The 18,992-nt window shown below is 53.7% G+C and overlaps 5 protein-coding genes across 5 annotated transcripts; 2 read left to right on the plus strand and 3 right to left on the minus strand.

The window, feature by feature from the left end:
• Positions 1-159: 159 nt before the first annotated feature.
• AB675_1186 (Phenol 2-monooxygenase) lies at positions 160-2,137 on the plus strand (the record flags this gene model as incomplete). The annotated part of the gene is made up of 2 exons (XM_018140753.1): positions 160-275; positions 364-2,137. The coding sequence occupies 2 exons, from the start codon at positions 160-162 to the stop codon at positions 2,135-2,137; spliced, it is 1,890 nt and encodes a 629-aa protein (XP_017998051.1).
• A 442-nt stretch (positions 2,138-2,579) lies between these two features.
• AB675_1187 (putative MFS-type transporter) lies at positions 2,580-4,334 on the minus strand (the record flags this gene model as incomplete). The annotated part of the gene is made up of 4 exons (XM_018140764.1): positions 2,580-2,798; positions 2,883-3,148; positions 3,199-3,741; positions 3,791-4,334. 4 exons carry the CDS (start codon positions 4,332-4,334, stop codon positions 2,580-2,582), a joined length of 1,572 nt encoding a protein of 523 aa, XP_017998156.1.
• A 643-nt stretch (positions 4,335-4,977) lies between these two features.
• Positions 4,978-6,055, minus strand: AB675_1188 (putative iron/ascorbate oxido; the record flags this gene model as incomplete). The annotated part of the gene is made up of 2 exons (XM_018140775.1): positions 4,978-5,789; positions 5,836-6,055. The coding sequence occupies 2 exons, from the start codon at positions 6,053-6,055 to the stop codon at positions 4,978-4,980; spliced, it is 1,032 nt and encodes a 343-aa protein (XP_017998111.1).
• Positions 6,056-6,981: 926 nt separating this feature from the next.
• AB675_1189 (putative transporter) lies at positions 6,982-8,627 on the plus strand (the record flags this gene model as incomplete). Its single annotated transcript, XM_018140786.1, has 5 exons — positions 6,982-7,164; positions 7,212-7,228; positions 7,279-7,806; positions 7,863-8,229; positions 8,274-8,627. The coding sequence occupies 5 exons, from the start codon at positions 6,982-6,984 to the stop codon at positions 8,625-8,627; spliced, it is 1,449 nt and encodes a 482-aa protein (XP_017998150.1).
• A 5,778-nt stretch (positions 8,628-14,405) lies between these two features.
• AB675_1190 (uncharacterized protein) lies at positions 14,406-15,628 on the minus strand (the record flags this gene model as incomplete). Its single annotated transcript, XM_018140798.1, has 2 exons — positions 14,406-14,585; positions 15,593-15,628. The coding sequence occupies 2 exons, from the start codon at positions 15,626-15,628 to the stop codon at positions 14,406-14,408; spliced, it is 216 nt and encodes a 71-aa protein (XP_017998085.1).
• Between the last annotated feature and the right edge of the window lie 3,364 nt (positions 15,629-18,992).

Raw genomic sequence — 18,992 nt, forward strand, 5'->3', positions numbered from 1 at the left:
GAGACTCGTCCAAGATGGGCCGCTTGTCGCCGCGATAGTTCGTGATCCGCGTCGGTTCAGCAGAAAACTGGGACGCTTGGATGTTGGACAGTCAGCAGACAAATCTCGTCCTTCGCCGCGATGAAACGTGGCAGATCTCAGTTGTCATCTTCGCCAGAGATGTCGCCAGGCGTAGAAGGTGAAGGCTTTGATGCCAGGACCTCGAACGGTATTCTGGAAGAGCAAATCGAAGATGTCGTTGTTTCTGGAGCGGGTCCTGCTGGTTTGATGCTTGCGTAAGTTGTCTTCTGGCGCCGCCCTACGTTCACAAAGACCTGTGGACATCTGTATTCTGCCTCCTATCACAAGCTAACGCGTTGATAGGTCGAACCTGGCTCGCTATGGCATCAAGGCAACCATCGTCGATGACAGGCCTGACAAGACGTCTACGGGGCGCGCTGATGGGTTGCAGCCGAAGACCATCGAGACATTTCGTCAGTTGAAATTGGGGGATGACCTTCTCCGCAAAGGCGTACGCATCTACGACATCTGCTTCTGGAATTCAGATTCCAAAAATGCGTTGCGTCGAACTGGTAGGGAGGCTCACTATCCCGAGGATCTCGATGTGAAGAATCCGTTCATCTTGCTTGTCCACCAAGGTATGGTGGAGGATATCTTCATCGATGACATGGCGGAACGAGGAGTCTTCGTCCATCGCAATCTGCCGTTCAGCACGTACACGACAACGAACGACCCTGATGCGCCTATTTCAGTTACCTGCACCGAAGCAAAGTCGGGCAAGGCTCGAACTCTTCGAGCACGGTACCTCGTCGGAAGTGATGGGGCTCGTTCGAATGTCCGCAAAGCTATGCCTAACACTTCCATGGAAGGCGAGGCTAGCAGAGCGCCGTGGGGTGTGCTGGATGGTGTCATCGAGACCGACTTTCCAGACCTGTGGAGTAAGGTAGTCATTCACTCAGAAGAGAAGGGAACGATTCTCTGTATCCCTCGAGAAAGGAACATGACCCGTCTGTATATCGAGCTTAATCCACGAATGGAGGAATCAATGCCATCAGATGCCGCCACACAAGACTTCGTCATCAAGCGAGCGCAAGAGATCATCGCACCTTACAAGCTTACCTGGAAGTCTGTCGAATGGTTCAGCGTCTATAAGGTTGGTCAGAGGGTAGCGTCTCGATTCACTGACGACACCAACCGCGTGTTCATCACTGGCGACGCGTCACATACACATTCTCCTAAGGCCGCGCAGGGCATGAACACGAGCATGCACGATACTTTCAACCTTTCGTGGAAGCTCAACCTTGCAATTCGAGGTCTTGCTAAGCCTTCACTGCTGGCGACCTTCGAGGCTGAGCGCCGGAAAATTGCGGTTGACCTCATCACGTTCGACTTCGAGCATGCCGCATCGTTCGCTGGCGGTGATGAAAAGGCACTTGCCGAGAACTTCTCGAAGAACGTAGGCTTTATTAGCGGCGCCGGCGTTAAGTACGATCCGAACGTGCTCAATAAGCCCGAGGCAGCTCCCTTGGGCAAGCTTCGAGCGGGGAATTTGCTACTGCCTGCCACAGCGACTCGATACATCGACGCCAATCCTGTCGATCTCGAGCTAGATATCCCCATGCTTGGACAATTCCGCTTATGGGCTTTCACGCCTGATGTGCATGTCGCGAAAGCCTTCCTCGGCAAACTGTACACGCATCTCACGTCCTCGTCATCGGTGCTCGGCCGGGCTTCCATTGCTGCGGACCAATCGTATGAGGAGCTCAACGTCCAGCGGCCAGAAAGCGAGGAGTTTGTGCAACCTCAGCGCTATTACACGGTCTCCCGACTAGCAACCTATGCTTTAGTGACGACCATGCCGAAGAAGGACATCGAAATCGCAGATCTGCCAGACCCGTTGCAGAAATCTAGGTGGACGTTCTACATTGATGATATACGCAGCGAGTCAACGAAGCAGCCCGAGGGCGTCACGGAGAAATGGATTGGGAAGCTAAAAGACGGAGAAGTCGGCTTTGTCAACGTGAGACCAGACGGCTATGTTGGTACCGTTAGCAGGTGGAATGTCAATACGGAAGGCAGTGCGGAGTCGGCGATGGCTTGGTTTGATGACTACTACGGCGGATTTTTGGAAGCATGAGGGCGCTTATCATATTCATATTTTCATCGGACCCCGATCTATCTTTTCGTTTGCCGTCACATCGTGCTCGAGATGAGATTCCGTGGGGTCGGAGTGCAACTACTGTCATCCCGGTCGGCAGCAATGAAGGCCTCCCAGGCAGGCAGTCATTCGTCGCGCTCTTGGTCACGCACGATCCGGGAACGTGGAAGTGGGTAGCTCGTCGAATGCGTACGCCTCAATTCCTCGACTTTTACGAGGGACATCAAGGACTGGAGATGAACACAGAAGGAGGCTAGTGGAACCGCCATAGGCGAGGCTGCATATTCTCTGGACGGTGGCAGTCTTCTCTGATACCACACAGATCTCTAAAATTTGCTTTAACATGGTCCGCACACAATGCTCGGTCAGATAACGAGAGAACGAGCCACAACGCCTGTGCGCCATGAATCCAGGTCAGCTTCTATAGCGCTCCCCGTCCAGCAGTCTCGAATGGGAGCCCGATGCACAAGAGCCCGGTCGCGATCCACATCGCAGCACTGACGTAGATGGGCACGACCGAGAAGTTGGTGTACGTGCCAATCAAGCTGGCTGCTAGACCACCAGTCCTGAGGAGTGTTGCAGCCTGTCCAGTAGCCAAGCCACGGACGGGCGCTGGGAAGGACTCCGGCGTGAATGCATACTGCCGGTCGTTAGCAAAGGACGACTTCGAGGCCGCTGAGACTTACCATGATGCATAGAAGAAGTTGCCAAGGATGGACGTTACACAGTTGAACGCGAGGTTGGTCGACTCGGTCTTGGCTGCGGTATACGCAAAGAGGAACACTCCTGTGACAATTGCCGACAATGTCATGGAGTATCGTCGACCAAGGTGAGGCTCGCGGACCAACAGTGAAGCACAGATAGGGCCGAGCACACCGACGGCCGAAGTGATGCAGTATGTACGGTAGGTGTAGTTCAAGGAGTTGTTGGATGTGAAACGCTGAGCCAGGTAGGTTGGCAGGAAGTTGAAGTATAGTGGGTACGCGATACCTGTGACGGAGTTAGGATTTCAGTATAAAACTGGCCACTGGGGAACCCACCAATGACGAGCCATACAGTCCAGATGATGGCGGTGTGCTGAGCCAACTTGCGTGTGCTGAACAAGTTGGACCAGTTGCTGCCACTGAAGTCGGCGAAGTTCTCCTTCAGGCGAGCCATGTGGCTCAGACCTGTGTTGCCCTCGGCATGTGGGTTCGGCGGCAGACCAAGTGAGATGTCGATGGAGGTGAACATCGAAAGTGTGAGCGGCTCAGCCTTCTTGTTGCGGCGAGCGATGTAGTTGACGGCATCCACTGCCTCGGCGTCACGGCCCTTGCTGAGCAAATAGCGGGGAGACTCTGGCATATGAAAGACGAAGATCCGCACGAGAGCGAAGACCAACGCCAGACCGCCGAGAGTGATCATGATGTATCTCCACCCCATGTTATCGGCACGGGAGCAAGTAGCAGGGGTCGCATCAGCTGGGCAGTTGAAGTTGGCGATGAAGACCCAGCCAAGGAGACTGACAATGACTTGGCCGAAATTCCACCAGCCGGAGAGCGCGGTGAGGAGGTACTGGTGGCTACCAGGGACGAACTCTAGGACTGGAAGTAGTGTCAGCAAGGGTTCACAGGGGCCGCGAGATGTACTCACAAATCATCGAGTCCACAGGTACGTTGCCACCTGCAGATGTACCTATGAAGAACCAGAAGATGCAGAAAGGGACAAAGTTGCTGAGTCCGGCCACAGCAGCAGCAAAGACGGCACCGATGAGGATCGTGAGGTTGAAGGCCGGCTTTCGACCGATGAAGTCTGCTGAGATGCCCCAGAAGCTTGCACCAACGATCATGCCGACGTAGTATGCTACTGAGGAGAGACTGACACGGCTGACGTCGGCGAACTCGAGCTTGACTGCAGGCTGAATGGTACCAATGCCTTGAGACCAGAAATTATCGCAGATCCAGCCGAAGCCGGTCACGACGAAGATCTCCCACTGGTATCGACCCATGCCTATCTCTTCCATGGCTTTACCGACCAGCTCGGACTTGAGGCGATAGGAGTCGGTGACGGAGGCGCCATAGAAGGCCTTGTTTTGTTGATCCTCCAGAGTGGCAGTGAGTCCTGCTTTGATGGAGTCGACGGGTTCGAGCTCGCTCTGGGGGGCGGCGGCAGCCTCAACATCGGGCTTCTTCTCCATATTGTGGGACATGGCTCGAGCAATCTAGGGACGTCTCTGAAGTGCAAAGTGTTGATGGTGGACTGCTGATGTGTGAAGCGAGCACTGGTCGTGGTTATAGGCAACGTGTCGTCGTGTACTGCCTCTGTGTATGAACATGCTGAACGGTATCTCCTTCGTCTAGGCCTCAAGCCCCGACAACGTGAGCCTTAGCGTATCAGCCAATAGCGGTACTCGACACAATCAGCAGGCGGCGCCAGGGTCTTCCGGGATTGGCGAGGCCCCGAAGCTTGATATGGGCAGGCCGCTGCTACCCGCACATCCCCATTCTTCGTGAACTTGTCAACCGGCGTCTATGAGGCACCGCGGCCGTACAGACGTACCTTTTCAGGCCGCTAAGTGGGCACAGGGCGGATCTGAAACGTGGCCAGAGGTCTGGGGTACGCAAGCGTGGATTCGTTCTTGTCCCAAGCTGCGCACAGCTTGACCAGCTCAGGAGTCGCCTGGGTCAACGTTCAATGGCGTGGGAGTGGCCTCTACTGTGCACACAGCCGTGATGCAGGAATGCACGTAGATTAACAAAGCATCGTGGTAGTAGGAAGAAATCCCGAAATCAAATTCGTGCTCGCTATCACAGACCACGTGAATACAGTCGAAAGCGTCGTTACACGGCAATCGGCTGAGCAGTTGAAGACACGTCCGCTCTCTCCCTCTGCGCATTATGAGCAGTTGCCGCACCATAGCTCCGTTTATATGCACCACCAACACATTCCGTCACAGTCATATCTTCGTACTTGGCTGGCTCGCCCTCTTTGCGAACATTCGGCAGACACGAAATTGTGTAGTCCGGATTTCCTGAGAAGAAGAACGGGACAGAATATCTCTCCTTGCCAGACTTGTTGATGACTCGGTGGACGTTGCTGATATAGAGATCGTTTGACCACCGTTGGAACATGTCTCCGAGATTCACAACGTATGCGCCCTTGGTCGGCACTACATCCAGCCATTCGTTGGTGGTCTTCTCATAGACCTGCAGTCCGTCCACATCATCTTGCATCAGTAGTGTGACTGATCCGAAGTCGGTGTGTGCTCCAATGCCTCTGGAGAGCTTCTCATCAGAATCTGCCGGCTGTGGAGGATAGTGCAAGTATCGGAGTGTTGCAACGGCGCCGTCTGTGAACTCAGAGAAGAAGTCGTCGGCTAGGTCAAGGGTCTTGGCGAGTATTACAAGAACATCGCGCGCCAGACCATGGAGGGCGTGGTAGTACTCCATAGACACTTTTCGGAAGGTCTCCGGGTCTTGGAGTGATTGAGGCCATTGATTTGGTCCGGAGTTGAGCTTCTTTTCGACGAAGTAAGGGTGGTCTTTCGATATTTCCTCGCCAATGTAGAAGCCTTCCTTGAGATCTGGATTGGTGCCTTTCTCGAGTATCTGTGACCCAATGCTCTCGTACCCTCTGTTCCATGTCGTATTGTCTGCGGACCGTCAGCTGTGGAAGCCACCGGGCGCCGCCTCACATACCTTTGTGGACCTTCTTCTTGTCCTCTGGACTCAGGGCAAAGAAGTCCTTGACGTTCTTCAGCAAGGCTTCCTGAAGTTCTAGCGGCACCCGGTGGCCGACGATCTGGAAGAACCCATTGTGTAGACAGCAATTGCGGACTTGTTCTACGAGCTTCGCCTTCGCAGCCTCGTCGCTCGCATAGAAGGGGCTGATGTCGAGAATAGGCGGTGCTTCAACCATAGTGTTTGCGTCTAGTGTTGACTGTCAGAAGGCAGAATGATCGCTTCACTCTCCAGATGTTCGCGGCTTTCGTTGTGCGGTTTTGTTGATATCAATATCTCTCGAACTCGCGTCAGAACCAGAGCCCGAAACGCGAACACCACTATTGGAGCCGTGGATATCCTGGGGAGCGGAAAGCCTCCAGCGGCTTGATCCAGCCGGGCGGGAATGACGCCCAGGATGTCCCATGCTGCGGTTAGAATCCAGACGCTTGAGCTGTCTGGGCCCCGGTAGGTGGGCGTAGTAAAGTGAACTGGAGGTCACCAGAGGTGGGGGATTTTCGATTTCGAGCTTGAGCTCAAGCTCAAGAACCCACGAGATAAGGCTAGCGGCCTGGCAAAGCCGTCAGCCAATCGGGTCCCAAGCAGTCGTGTCTATCTGGGCTGCTGATCGCACTGCTTTTACTATCAAGTACATCCTTTCGATAACAGAATAGGATCACTCGCAGGAGTCTTTTGCCCACGGTACACACGCTGTGGACTTGCTCCATGCCCACGAGAGTCGAGATACCAGTATGCACACGGGGAGATCTGCTATCGCGCAGCCTATCTCTCGGCCCATGGCCTCTATAGTCCCCAAGTCTTGGTCGTCCCGGCCGCTTTCGACGGCTGGAATCTTTTGACAGATATGACCATATAGACTGTCGCCTTGTTGTGCATTAGCTGCCGTATATAGGCCCATCACGTCCATCTTTCGTCTCCCAACACCAATTAGCATAGCGCAGGCCAGGAACACGCCTGCCCCAATTCCTGCCTCTACTTGCTCGTGCCCCGAGTCGGAGCGTTCGTCCTAACTCACATTGCGTGCTATAAACCTGCAGTCTGGACAAGGCTGTTTCTCTTTGCAACTCTTCCGCCCCAATTCGCAAATTCTGACCAGCATCAAGCATGGCGAACGTCAGTGATGAAGAGAAGTCTGCAATGGCTCTCCAGAAGCAGCCCAGTGTCACTGAGGGTGACGTACCGTCGTCTCTAAGCAGCGGCAGTCAGGAGATCGTCGCCATTGACCCTGCTGTACAGCGGAAGCTTGTCCAAAAGCTCGACTTCTACTTGCTGCCATGGATGGCACTGGTAAGACCTCCAGCCCCAAACAACGGACCGCGCTAACCTTGATGCAGATGTACTTCTTCAACTCGTGAGCATACCACGAAGAGCGACGCTACTCCATGACTGACAGGCAGATAGGGTCGACAGATCGAATCTCGGCAATGCGAAGACGGACGGCATGGACAAGGACATGCATTTCACCGGCAACCAGTACTCATTGTTGATCCTGCTGTTCTATGTGCCGTTCGGCTTGTGTGATCTGCCACTGGCTCTTCTTACCAAGAGATACACCGCCAAGCGTGTGCTACCGACACTCATGGTCGGATGGGGTTCGATGGCATTGATCCAGTGCGCAGCCAAGAGCTTTGCGGGCATGCTACCACTGAGGTTGATCTTGGCCGCATTCGAGGCTGGCTTCTTCTGCAGTTCCGTCTTCTACTTCACCTTGTTCTACAAGCGCGACGAGCTTGGCTTCCGCATCGCAATCTTCTTTGGATCAGCTCTGTTGGCAGCTGCCTTCTCCGGACTCATCTCCTACGGCGTCTTCCAGATTCGTCACACATCTATCCACGGCTGGCAGTGGTTGTTCCTGATTGAAGGTCTCCTCACCGTCATCATTGGCGCGGCTTCCTTCTTCTGGTTGCCGGCTGATGCTGCTACGGCTTGGTTCCTGACTGCTGAGGAGAAGTCTTGCGCGAGGCTCGTACTCTCAAGGATGCCAGTCACGAGATCTCGACTAAGTTCAATCTCAAGAAGGCCTTCGCCCCTTTCAAGGAGAAGAAGTTCTTGTTGTGGATGTTGATCTCCTTCAACTATCCTGTTGCGTTTGCCACTGTCAGCAACTTCCTGCCGCAGATTGTGCAGCGTCTGGGCTATTCGGTGATCAAGACCAACTTGTGGACTGTGGCGCCAAACTGTGTGGGCTTTGTCGTCCTCTTGTGCACCACGTATTCTTCGGACAGATTCAGGGAAAGAGGTTTCCATCTGGTCTTCGCGTTGAGCTTGTCGCTGGTAGGGTTGATCATACTGGCTGCTGTCGATCCGCTGAAGCAGGGTGGTGTGGCCTACATGGCTTGCTTTCTCATTGCTGTAAGTTGCCTTTCTCGTGAGAGGGCTTTCGCTGATTGTTTTAGGGTGGCGCATACATTCCTTCCTGTCTCGTGCACAGCTGGCATAACAACAACGACACTGAGGAGAACTCACGTGCTGCCAAGACTGGCTTTCTTGTTGGTTTGGGCAACTTGGCTGGTGTGCTGTCCGCAGCAACGTTCCGCGTCGAGTATGCGCCTTCGTATATCCCGACACTCATCGCCACCAGCTGCTGCAACGTTGTGGCAATCACGGCTATCCTGACGATGAAGTTTATCATGGTCCGCGAGAATCGCAGGCGGGATAAAGCACAAGGTCGTGTGTTGAAGGCGGAGGATGTCGATACCAGTGCGCTAATCGATGGAGAGAATGATCCTTCGTTCAGGTACTTCACTTGAGCTGATGGTCCTTAACTTGGGCACGTTGGTTGTGGCCAGTGGTGGCGAAGTGACAGTATGTCACGATAGAGGGAATGCATGTCGAATCTGGTCTGCGGCGAGGACAAATATGGCGTACATCTAAAGGACGTGACCGTTACTTACAGAGCTGTTCTGCAAGTGCCTCATACCGTGACGCATCGGGAAAGTGTGAGGAAGTTTCTTTGGGGCTGCGGAAGCTCATGTCGGGTTCCCGGTGCCGGGACAGCCTTCGCGGTACTTGAAAGATCGTGGTTTGAGACCCTCAGACATCACAGCGCGTTTAAATAAGTGTGAGCGCGATGAGACCATCTCCTGTGCGTCGAGAGACGCGAGTGGATGAAAATGAATGACGTGGAATGGCACGACTCGTGGAGACCTCGATCTGGCACTAGTGTGAGTCAGTGAGTTCTGCTCGGCCTCGCAACGCCGCAAGGCTGTCAATTTCCCCGACGCCACGTATCAATCATGCCCATTCTCCTTATGTACGGGTCCGAGAGACCTTCTTTGGCTAACTTTGCTATGGTCACGTCGTCATCACTCCTCCGACGATTCAGTGAAGCTCGCTACGTGCCTGTTGTGCGTCACTTTGAGTCGGCAAGATCTGATGCGTTCAGGTAGCGTTGGCAGGCCAGTTTCCTAGATTCCGAACACGGCGACTCGATATATCTGGCTCGACACTGTCAACATTCAATTCCTCGACTGCTCATGATTGAAAGTGAGCTTCCTGCATCGTCCGACGGCGGGGGAAATTGCCACCTGTCCCTGTTTCAATGTCTGTTTTCTTGGCCTTTACCCAGCCTTGCGATCCCAATCCGTTGCCACAGGAACCTTTCCACAACCTGACGACATCATCTTGCGATCTCTGAGCTCGATGTGCAGCATAGTCGTGATGTGCAGGGCTTACGGGACTCATTTAGGGCCACTGAATTGCACTGACCCATAATTTTATCTTGGCACTAAAGATGCAGGCAATGCCGGACACGTCTGGAGGTTCCCGTGGCTCGAGGTACATTCTCTCACGATTTTTGAGTCGATCACAACATGCAGGTATAGACCTGGACTTCTCGGGCTCATCGCCCGACAACGGAACCGGCGCAAGCCTTTCTTGGCACTCAGCGGCGCAGAACAGATCCGTCATCAGACACGCCGTCTCGCGCCTCGAGATACACACTCTAGGCTTGCTGACCACGTACTCGACACACAAATATAGTCTTAGGCCTTCTAAGCTCTTTGCGCAGCAACGGAAGGCGCCATATGTGAATGCCGCCTCTTGGCACTAACACTAACATTGCAGACACAGTCCGTTGCTACAGAAACCTCTCCGGGACTTCCACAAGTGCCTGGATAGAACATTGTGCGTCACTATCTGCCTAGGTATTGCCGATGATTCCTCGGCTTGCTATGATGTTGTACGATGACGAAATACGAGGTGCGCTGCAAATGCCGTATCTTGGCATCGAACACCGAAGGCGACGCACGGGTGCTCTACAAAGCCTCTCCCAGCCTCGTTGCGCAACAAACATCGGGCTGAGCACTCACGAGCCACGGGAACATGGTAAGAAGACGATTGTTGCTGCTGGCTACGCCCTGCCAACACCAGTCTCTGGTGCCAACTTAGGTGCCTTCAGCCAAATCCGTGCACTTGCAACCATTGCCGGAACATGTTGCATAGCGGGAGTCACTGAGCAGACGACCATAACGACAACGCAACTGCAGAGGAGCCGCAAAATGCCTTCGAGCGGTGGTTCCGACAGCGATGCTGGAGGTTGGACACCCGTGGTTCGACTTCGGAGGTTCTCGGCAAGAGCTTTCGACCATGACGCTCGCTCATCAGTACGTCCTGGACAGAGGCAGGTCCGGCGGCTCGGCTGTCATACTATGAGACTAGATGCCGGATCTGGGAAGAGCTTACGGGGTATGAGGGCTACCTGTTATAACGGCTCCGCGAGAAGCGCCCACGCTCACACCGACTCCAGACGCGTTTTCTGGCCTCGAACACAACGTCATCAAGCAATCCAGCACCAGGACGTGATCCTGAGCTCTTGTACACGCCCTGTGGGCTCGGTTCGCAGGCCTCATGACAGTAAGGCCTCAGCCCACGTATCAGAACAAGCAAGAACGTGGTGCACAGCTGGCATAGGCCCTGCAATTTGGCTCTCTGAGCTGACCCTGGGCGATAGAAGCGCTCTATAGGTCTCGGCAATACTCCCGGTGGATACTCGCTGTCTCCATTAGCTGCCCCAGGGTCTTGGCTCGAACGGGGATCAATTTGCTGTGTTCGACGCGTGCCAGCTCTTCGAGATGAAACATTCTTGCTGTCTACGACGCGACGTGTGTAAATCCGGTCTGGCAAGTGGGTCTCATTCATGTTCTACTGATTTGCTGTAGGTACAGCACATATATTCCGATACTAGCCAGAAAGGTCCGTGGTCCACCGTGCACTTGCGGAGGCTTCAGAGGCACTTGACTCAATCTTCAGCCGCCGTCCTAGGCCACCATAGCGGCCTGGATGAACGAAAGCCCTGCTGGAAGTCCGGGTACTCGTCGTCGGAGCACGAAACACACTGGCCCTGGCTAAACTTCGAAACCACCTCCTGGGCCTAATCCACGAGCGTATCGCTAGCGGATGCGCACCCGGGGCCAAGCCTGCCTGGTATTTCTCAGTGCTTGTCCCAACGCCCGGAAACCGTCCTGGGAGCTCGGAAGCTCACCACCAGAACAAGCTAAAGGTCGGTCTTAGTAGAATCTCACCACCAAACTGCAGACCTGCTAAGCAGCGACATCGCTTCAGGACAACTCCAGTGCGGTGTTGCGGCCTTACATCGATTGCAGATAAAGGAGAGTTCCAGAGAAACGCGCGACAGTTGCACAAATTCCATGGCAGCCTAGGTAGAGGTTCCCGGATTCACACATATACTCGGATGCAGCAGCGGAAGCTACAATAAAACCTCAGACTCTCGGGAAGTTCAAAGTATGCAGCTACAGGGAGCGGAACTGGCAACACCCACGCAACGTTGGCCGCGTGCTTTGAAAAGCCTTTTAGCGCCAAAGCCAGGAAAATTGCACCTCAGCCCACCATGCTACGCGCCAGCGCGGTATTTAACGTGCGACTATGCTCTATGGTGTCCCATTGACTAAACTCGGGGGACCGAAAACGACAACTCGACGCCCAACATTTGTCCTCGCCCAAATCATGGGCCGGCCTTGGTACGGATCGACCCACCGAAGTATCGAGGTGGCCTCTGGCTATATGCGTGCTTGCACCGTGGTCCAGGTTGCCTGAGAGGCCGGATACACGATGCCACGGACTGGAAAGCGATCTGTTAACCACGGAGACCTGCCATTTGTCGGAGCCAGGGTCAGTTTGGCAGAATGGGATTTCCGGGCTTCACCCGGGAGTCTTCGTGGCAGTGGACCCTGTGGCACACTTGAGAGCTCTGGCTTCGCCTGTAATCCATACCTGGCACTCCGGAAGTCGTTGCCATTGAGTAGACCTTCGTCGCTAGGTGCGTCTTGCCGGGCCCCGGGGGATCGATTTTTCTACACTCCACGCGGCTTCTCCATGGGTAGTCTACTGTTGGGCCAAGATCTGGAGTGCCACGGCGGGCTCTATGCGTGATCTTGCGGACAGCGAAGCGTGCCTGAAGCACCGGCGCTGACTGCGCTGCATACTTCAGATCGGGGTCCTGGAAGGGCGCCTCCCGGGCTTCCTGTAATGTTTCAGCCCGTCACTTTGGGGGTCAGCATGACCACTACGTGCTACTGAGCTGACTGGATCCTACTTTGCGGCGCCGGAACGGCCTTCGATGCACGGACTCCCGTTCGTTCAGAAAATGGAACGGTCTTGGCACGGCTTGGCACAGAGGAGGATGGCGGTCCCGAACTTTCTGTGAAGTGCCTGTGTGCCATTCTGCACCGCAAAAGGGACTCGGTCACTCGACAGACTGCATGAGTGTTGCTTTGGGTCGCGGTAAGAGCTTATGCAGCATTGAAAGTAGCCCTCAACGACAGAATGTGGCAAGTCTGAGAATGGCGGCTTCCGCTCCGAGCTTCCTGCTAGGCCCCCGCTTTCTGCAGCCCGATAGGACCGGTACATGTCACTGGATTAGATGAGTTCCACTTCGAAGCTCAGAAATGGCGTCAAATGCCCGGAAGCTCGCTCGTGTGGCAGGAAGTGGCACGCTCAAGGACAGTGGCTTCCGTGCTTCTTGTGAGCCTCGTGTATGCTACTTTATATCACAACAGAGTCTTATCCACCAAATATGCCACGTGGTTGTTGCTTCAGGCAGCGGCAAGATGTTCTGCAGCACGGATTCTGGTAATCTGGCACAGTATGAGCATTCAAGTCTGGCACACCTAGAGTGCTAGCTTCCAGGCTTCCTCTCAAGCACCACTTCGAGATCGATCAGGCCCGTGAGCCTTCGTCAGGCTGTGCGAGAGCGACAGAGAGGACGCGGAAAACGAGCTTGGATTACGGCAAGCCGGTTAGGGCTTCCGCCGGTCTTCACATAATGGCAAATCACGAAGGCCGTGATGTCTCCGGGGTCGCCATGCGCCAACTTACACATCTAGAAGGTCGTACTCTCTTGCTCAACCGCGAGGATGTTGATTTGGAGAGCGGAGAAAGGTATTGTGGGACGGACACTGGTCTTCACCGGCAGAAAGTGGCAGGATCAACTACGCATGCTTCGAGATGGCGGCCTCGGAGCGTCCTGTGAAGTTTGCAAGCACCACCTTTATGTCAGCTAGGCTGAGTGGCTTCTGCTGGGCCGACCACGTGTGTGTCCGAGGTGCGGAATGGGACTTCGACCTCGGAGAGCGGAGCGGAGCGGATTGGCAAGGCTTGGCACGTACAATTGGCGCCCACGTGCGTCTTGCGAGATCTTCGGGCGCCACTCGGGATTCAAACGTGTCTAGAGACCTCGAATGGGCCATATAAGCGGGTGTTTAAGGTGCGGAGATGCGTTTGAAAGCACGGATGCTCATTCACGCTATGGTAAACCTGGCAGGTCTTGACGCGATGAGGGCCGCCTCATGCCCATCGTATTATCGATCGCGTTCCGAGACTAACTGAATGTGTGCTGAGCTATAGGCGTGTCTCCAAAACGCACGTTAATTTCTTCTACCTTACTTCCACTTCATAAACACGTTATCCCTGCCTCACCTATAGCTCACTATTACTTTACTCGCACTTGACTTTCACCTCGTCCCAAAGTCGCTCCTGCCTCATCTGTAAGTTACTGGAAACTTATTTACGCTTGATTTGTGTCTGACTTGTGACTTCTAGGTAGCTGTTGCTTTACGACATTCAAGCGACTACCTATAGTCTTATGCCTATGCTTGCTTCTGATTGGCTTAGACTATGCGCTGTACGGACGCGCCATGCGTTCGAGAGACACGACCTTGGTTATGGACCGAGGGTCCTGATGCGGAAACAACACAAGAAGTAAGAAGCACGGACTTTCGTCGCTGTGACGGAGGGGCTGCCAGGCCACGGAGCCAACGCTTCCGCGCTCATTACGACGCTTCAGATGCCGAGGAGCATTCTGACATGGCTCTGAGCCTTCCATTAAACCTGATGGACGTTTCTTTGGGGATTTGGAGTGATTCATCGAGCCCGCTTATTTACTGTGCGGCAGATCTGGGCAAATCCGGCGAGACTTGGCACTGCTTTCGACATAATCCGTTCCGTGATTGCAGCACGCTAAAGGCCGTGGAGCCACGACCTCGGGAGAAGCTCACTCCCGCGCAGAAAGCTCACTCTGAGTACGTTGTCGGGATCTGATTCTTCCGCTTCGCCCTGGGAGCGACGGGGGTCGGACTCGCGAAGGAGATTGCTTGGACCTGCACCTTGTTTGGTCGTTCGGCGTGCACTCGCCCATAGCCATGTCGACCGGTGTTACCTATAGCTGACTGCCATCCGGTGACAAATAAGCCCTGTTTGTAGTCAGCCCGTGTTGGGTAGATATTCAGGTCAATCGACGTCCACAGGGACCAATTCGCGTTAAACTTCAGCAGTCACTGTTGAGCGATCCTGGAGGCTATAGTCTACGTCAACCGACGGAGCAAATGCCCTCACAATCTTGTCAACCAGTTCAATGAGACGCCCCGATCCGCCCAGCAGACGTAGGTCCACGCAGCCGAGCGAGGATCTCGGCTGCGTGCGAGTAACGAGACCTCGCAGACGGATGACTTGCGGGCGACGTCTTATACGCCGACCAGCCCTCCCTCTAGCGCCCCGAATGAGCAGCGAAGGCTCTCCAAACCGTAGAGGTCTGCGATTTATGCTCGCCACTAGTCCGGGCAGTGATTCGGGACAATTTTGCCTGGCCTGCGCTTCTGTCTCTGGCTTACGAAACCACATTCGTCGGACCAGCACATATTCTCACCGCAACATAGCTCTCAAAGGTGTCGTGACGAGTCGATCGAGGCAACATCTCAATATCAAGGCAAAGTGGTTGCTGCAAGATGTTGTCCTTGCTCCAATTTCACGAGGGCCATGGTAGCTGACCATCTCACAGCAATTTCGCGGCCTTGTGCAGACCACAAGGATGGATCGCGGACGCCAGGCAGTTGTATAAAACACTGGATATTGGCTTTCAGCATGCGCCGACTGGGCGATACTTACCTGTCAGGCTATGGCTATGAAGACTCTGAGTTGCCTCTGAAGAAGCTGCCCCTAGCTGCGAGGTGTAATGACTTTGCTGATCGAGTCCTCACTTGAGATCAGTTCACAGAAAAGATTTCTGGCTGGGTAGAGCGCTGTCATACGAAAGCGACAGGCGTTGGAAGTCATTCACGACTTCTTGTCACAGCTTGCTTGTTGCTAGCTGGCAACTAGGTACTCGTTTGTTCTGCTGGCACAGTATTCCCAGGCGAGAACGATGATCCGAAGAGGACTTGAAGCCCACTCCAAGAATTTGTTCCGCAACAAAAGTGCTTACGGAATTACTCTGCAGGAGGCCGAAGCGTGCCGGCATGGTGAAGCATTCTCGGGTCGTCTCAACGCCACTTGCGCTCTTCCACGATCTGAGACGTTCAGCAGGTCATTGTGTGTGTCTGTGTGATGTGGTTATTGCAGGCTATGACAATTTTCGCCGGGAGACCAAAAACTGCGGTTCTGAGTTTCTGACCGACGATTTTTTCTACCTGGCGAAGTCACATGCCCAACAGCACTATTATGAAGGACTTCGGGCCTGCAGAGCTCGAGCTCGAGCATATCACCCGGTCTGGCGCCTCCTGGCATGCCTCATAAGGGGCAAAAAGACTCTCTGTCATGGCGGACTGATGTTTATCTAGGACAAGCAACGTGTTGTAAAGCCAAAAGAGACCCCAAAACGTCGGAGCACGGCTCTCGCGAGCACAATCAAGTTTGGTTGGGGCTTCATACTGAGATTTCGCCCCTGACCGCCCTTCCAGGGGACATCTCACCTGGAGCAGGCGTTCTACGCTTGTTCCGAAAGCTTCTGAGTAGCCCTCCTGGTCCAATGTGGCGATTGAACGGTAAGTTGTAGCTGTAACGGCTCGAGTCATCTTATCTCGTCTGGGGCCATGGAAGTCTTCGTCGAACCCGAAAGTCAGTACAGCCGACATGGTCTGCCGTAGCTCAACCCTTTGTGTGTCAGAGGAGATCTGCTATCAAAAAACCGTCAGCGGCGACATCCAACAAAAAGGAGGTATAGGGAACAAGGGTCATCGTTCGCAATCGGCAATATTGGTGCCATCTTACCTGGATGGTTGACCGGAATTTACACAGTGAGAAACCTATGATTGTGTTCTTTAGTGCTTTCGTTCGGGCCAGAAAAGTACAAGTGCTTGTTCGTAAGGTTTTGGGCTCAGAATGGCTAGTTGCCACTAGTGTTTTACGCTAGGCTCCACAGAGCTTCAGAGCTACAAGACATGCTTGTTTTCTAGGGCGGCGTAACGTCGTATGCCGGACAGCCACAGATCTTCACGGCCTGATAGATTGTCCACGGGCCTTCCATCGTGACTTCCTTGTGTTGGTCCTAAACTTATGGCGCTCAGACTGCCTCTTCTTGGGTCTTCCCGATATTTTCGGAGCCTGTAAGTAGCTTGTACTTACTCTCTGAGGACTCTCGTGCCGCTAAAGCATGTCGCGCATGGTAGTACAGTCGCGAGAACTCTCGTGCTGGGAGTGAACTTTAGCCACAGGGCCTCAGCTCAAGAATGGTTTCGTGACTCATTTGCCTGCCGACGTCAGGCTTGAACCTCCATGCTCCTCTCTTGGGGCGTCTTGATCGACCACTCCTTGCTTCAAGGTCGCTTGACGAACCAGGGGATCTAGTCCATGTCTGATGGGCTCCAGGAGACTCTTTCTGATCAAAACACCATGCCATGGGAAGTGTCTTGGTCAGTATGACAGTTATATGGTCCAGACGCCAAAACCTAGCCTCTACGGAGCCAGAGCACAGTGACATCTTGGACAGAAATCTCGACAAAGCCTCGGAGAGGCTCACAATTGTTTGGCTCAACACACACGACAGCGGCGATATCACATCTCATGAATTGACAGCATTCATGCGTGTAAAAAGACACATAGCTGCTTTAACGGCTAGTATCGACGCGGAAGAAGCTGCCAAGCCAGCTCAAGAGGTTCGACGCGGGTCTCTGAGCTCAAAGAGGGTCTCGCTGAGCTGGTCACTTCGACGATAGTGTCTCAGGCTGTATTAAACGGGAGAAACTCCAGCGCGATGGGCGCAGGGAATGGTTGACTCTGAACCAAAAGATCTTGTGCGAATGGTGTCGGATAAGGCCTGGAAGGGAACCAGAAACGTACAGCAGGCACCCTAGAACGTAATCGAATCTCCTGAACGAAGAAAAAAATCCATGAATTGTTCCTGACGACTGCCATCATTGGTCGAATCGATCGAAAATCCGGAACCCAGACAGAACGCGCGTGTAATTACGTGCCGAGCATGAGTTCTCGGTATTCTCGAAGAGCAGGCCCACAACAGATACATTCTCGCGGGCTTGTTGGGGTCCAGTCTCAACTGAGCGACCTCTCGACGAGACAAAGGCCAGCGTTTGACCGAAAAATTCCGGGAAACTCACGTTAGTACTGCTCATAGGTTTGATCCAAGACTTTGAAACTCCCTTCGCATCTCGATTACATTGGCAAGCCCTGTCATTCAGTGTGAAGTGACTGGTAAAAACCTCTTGTCAAGTGTCATACGTTGCCGGAGAAAGAAGCACAGAGCCTTTCTCGACTCTGAACGGGACTTTGTAGCTTTTAAAAACTTGGTACTGGAGAGTCCGGACCATGGTCACTCACTAATTTGCTTGAAATAAGTTTACCTTGCGTACAGAGAGTGAAACAGCGCCTAGGAAGCATGTTAGTGGGCCTGAGAAAGGCGTTTCAACTGTCCGTCGGCTTTTCCGCAGCTCTTGTCGCTGTAAACATATTTCCAAACGTTACCCCAACCCGTAAACGCAATTGCGCTGTTCCGTCTCGTACATGGGGGAGAGAGTCTACAGAACTTTTGGTGGATAGGTATGGATCCTTGCAAGTCGGATTCCATGTTCAAAAACTGTCCCTAGCTGTCACAAACCGAGAAAGATTCTGTTGTCAGCGGTACATTTGAGTTTGTGGGAGTAAGAGGAGCTGAGAGGCACAGTGACTCTGGTCAGATGTCCGAGGTCCAGAAAACAAGGGCGCACTTCGAGCATGGATAGGCAGTCCATGTCTTGCCTCATTCAATGCAGTGAGTGGTAGTCTGTCACTGTACGTGTAGTAAGTTTTGATACAAATGTGTCGTTTGGCCCGGAGGTAGTGGGCTAACTCTTGCCGACCTCCAAAACAAGTACATGATCGTGTTCTTTGCACACTGCCGCTGTACAAGCTATAAGAAAGCGAAGAGGCAGCGGCACCCTCGCGGCACAGAATAGCACGAACTCCGAGCCACTACTACAAGATTTGAGCCGTGGATTTTTGAACAACATCACTTCGAATGAGCTGCATACGCTCGTCGCAGCCATCTGCAGTCGAGCTTTACTAACAGTCCGCGTTGAAGCCAGGAAGCTCCGGCGTACAGTGACAGACACTCAAATGACCGACTACTCTCGTAACATGACTTTTCCGAAAAGCTGTCTAATCATGATGCGCCAGACTTTCATCAAAACCAACGGTCGGCACTGGATCTTCTAAACGAGACGTATCGGGGACGCCTGAGTCGTCGCCCATCTCGCCTAGCACTATGCCTAATCGGGACAGAACTCCGAGAGCACATTTGTACTGCGATTCTCATACAAATGTGCTCGCCGCATTCTCTCGCAGCCTACTACTCGTCGGCGCCGTCTACTACTGCAGCGATAGCACTGTTCTCG

The sequence above is a fragment of the Cyphellophora attinorum genome, assembly GCF_001299255.1.
Source record: "Cyphellophora attinorum strain CBS 131958 chromosome Unknown Contig20, whole genome shotgun sequence".
In the NCBI taxonomy this organism is placed as follows: Eukaryota; Fungi; Ascomycota; class Eurotiomycetes; order Chaetothyriales; family Cyphellophoraceae; genus Cyphellophora; species Cyphellophora attinorum.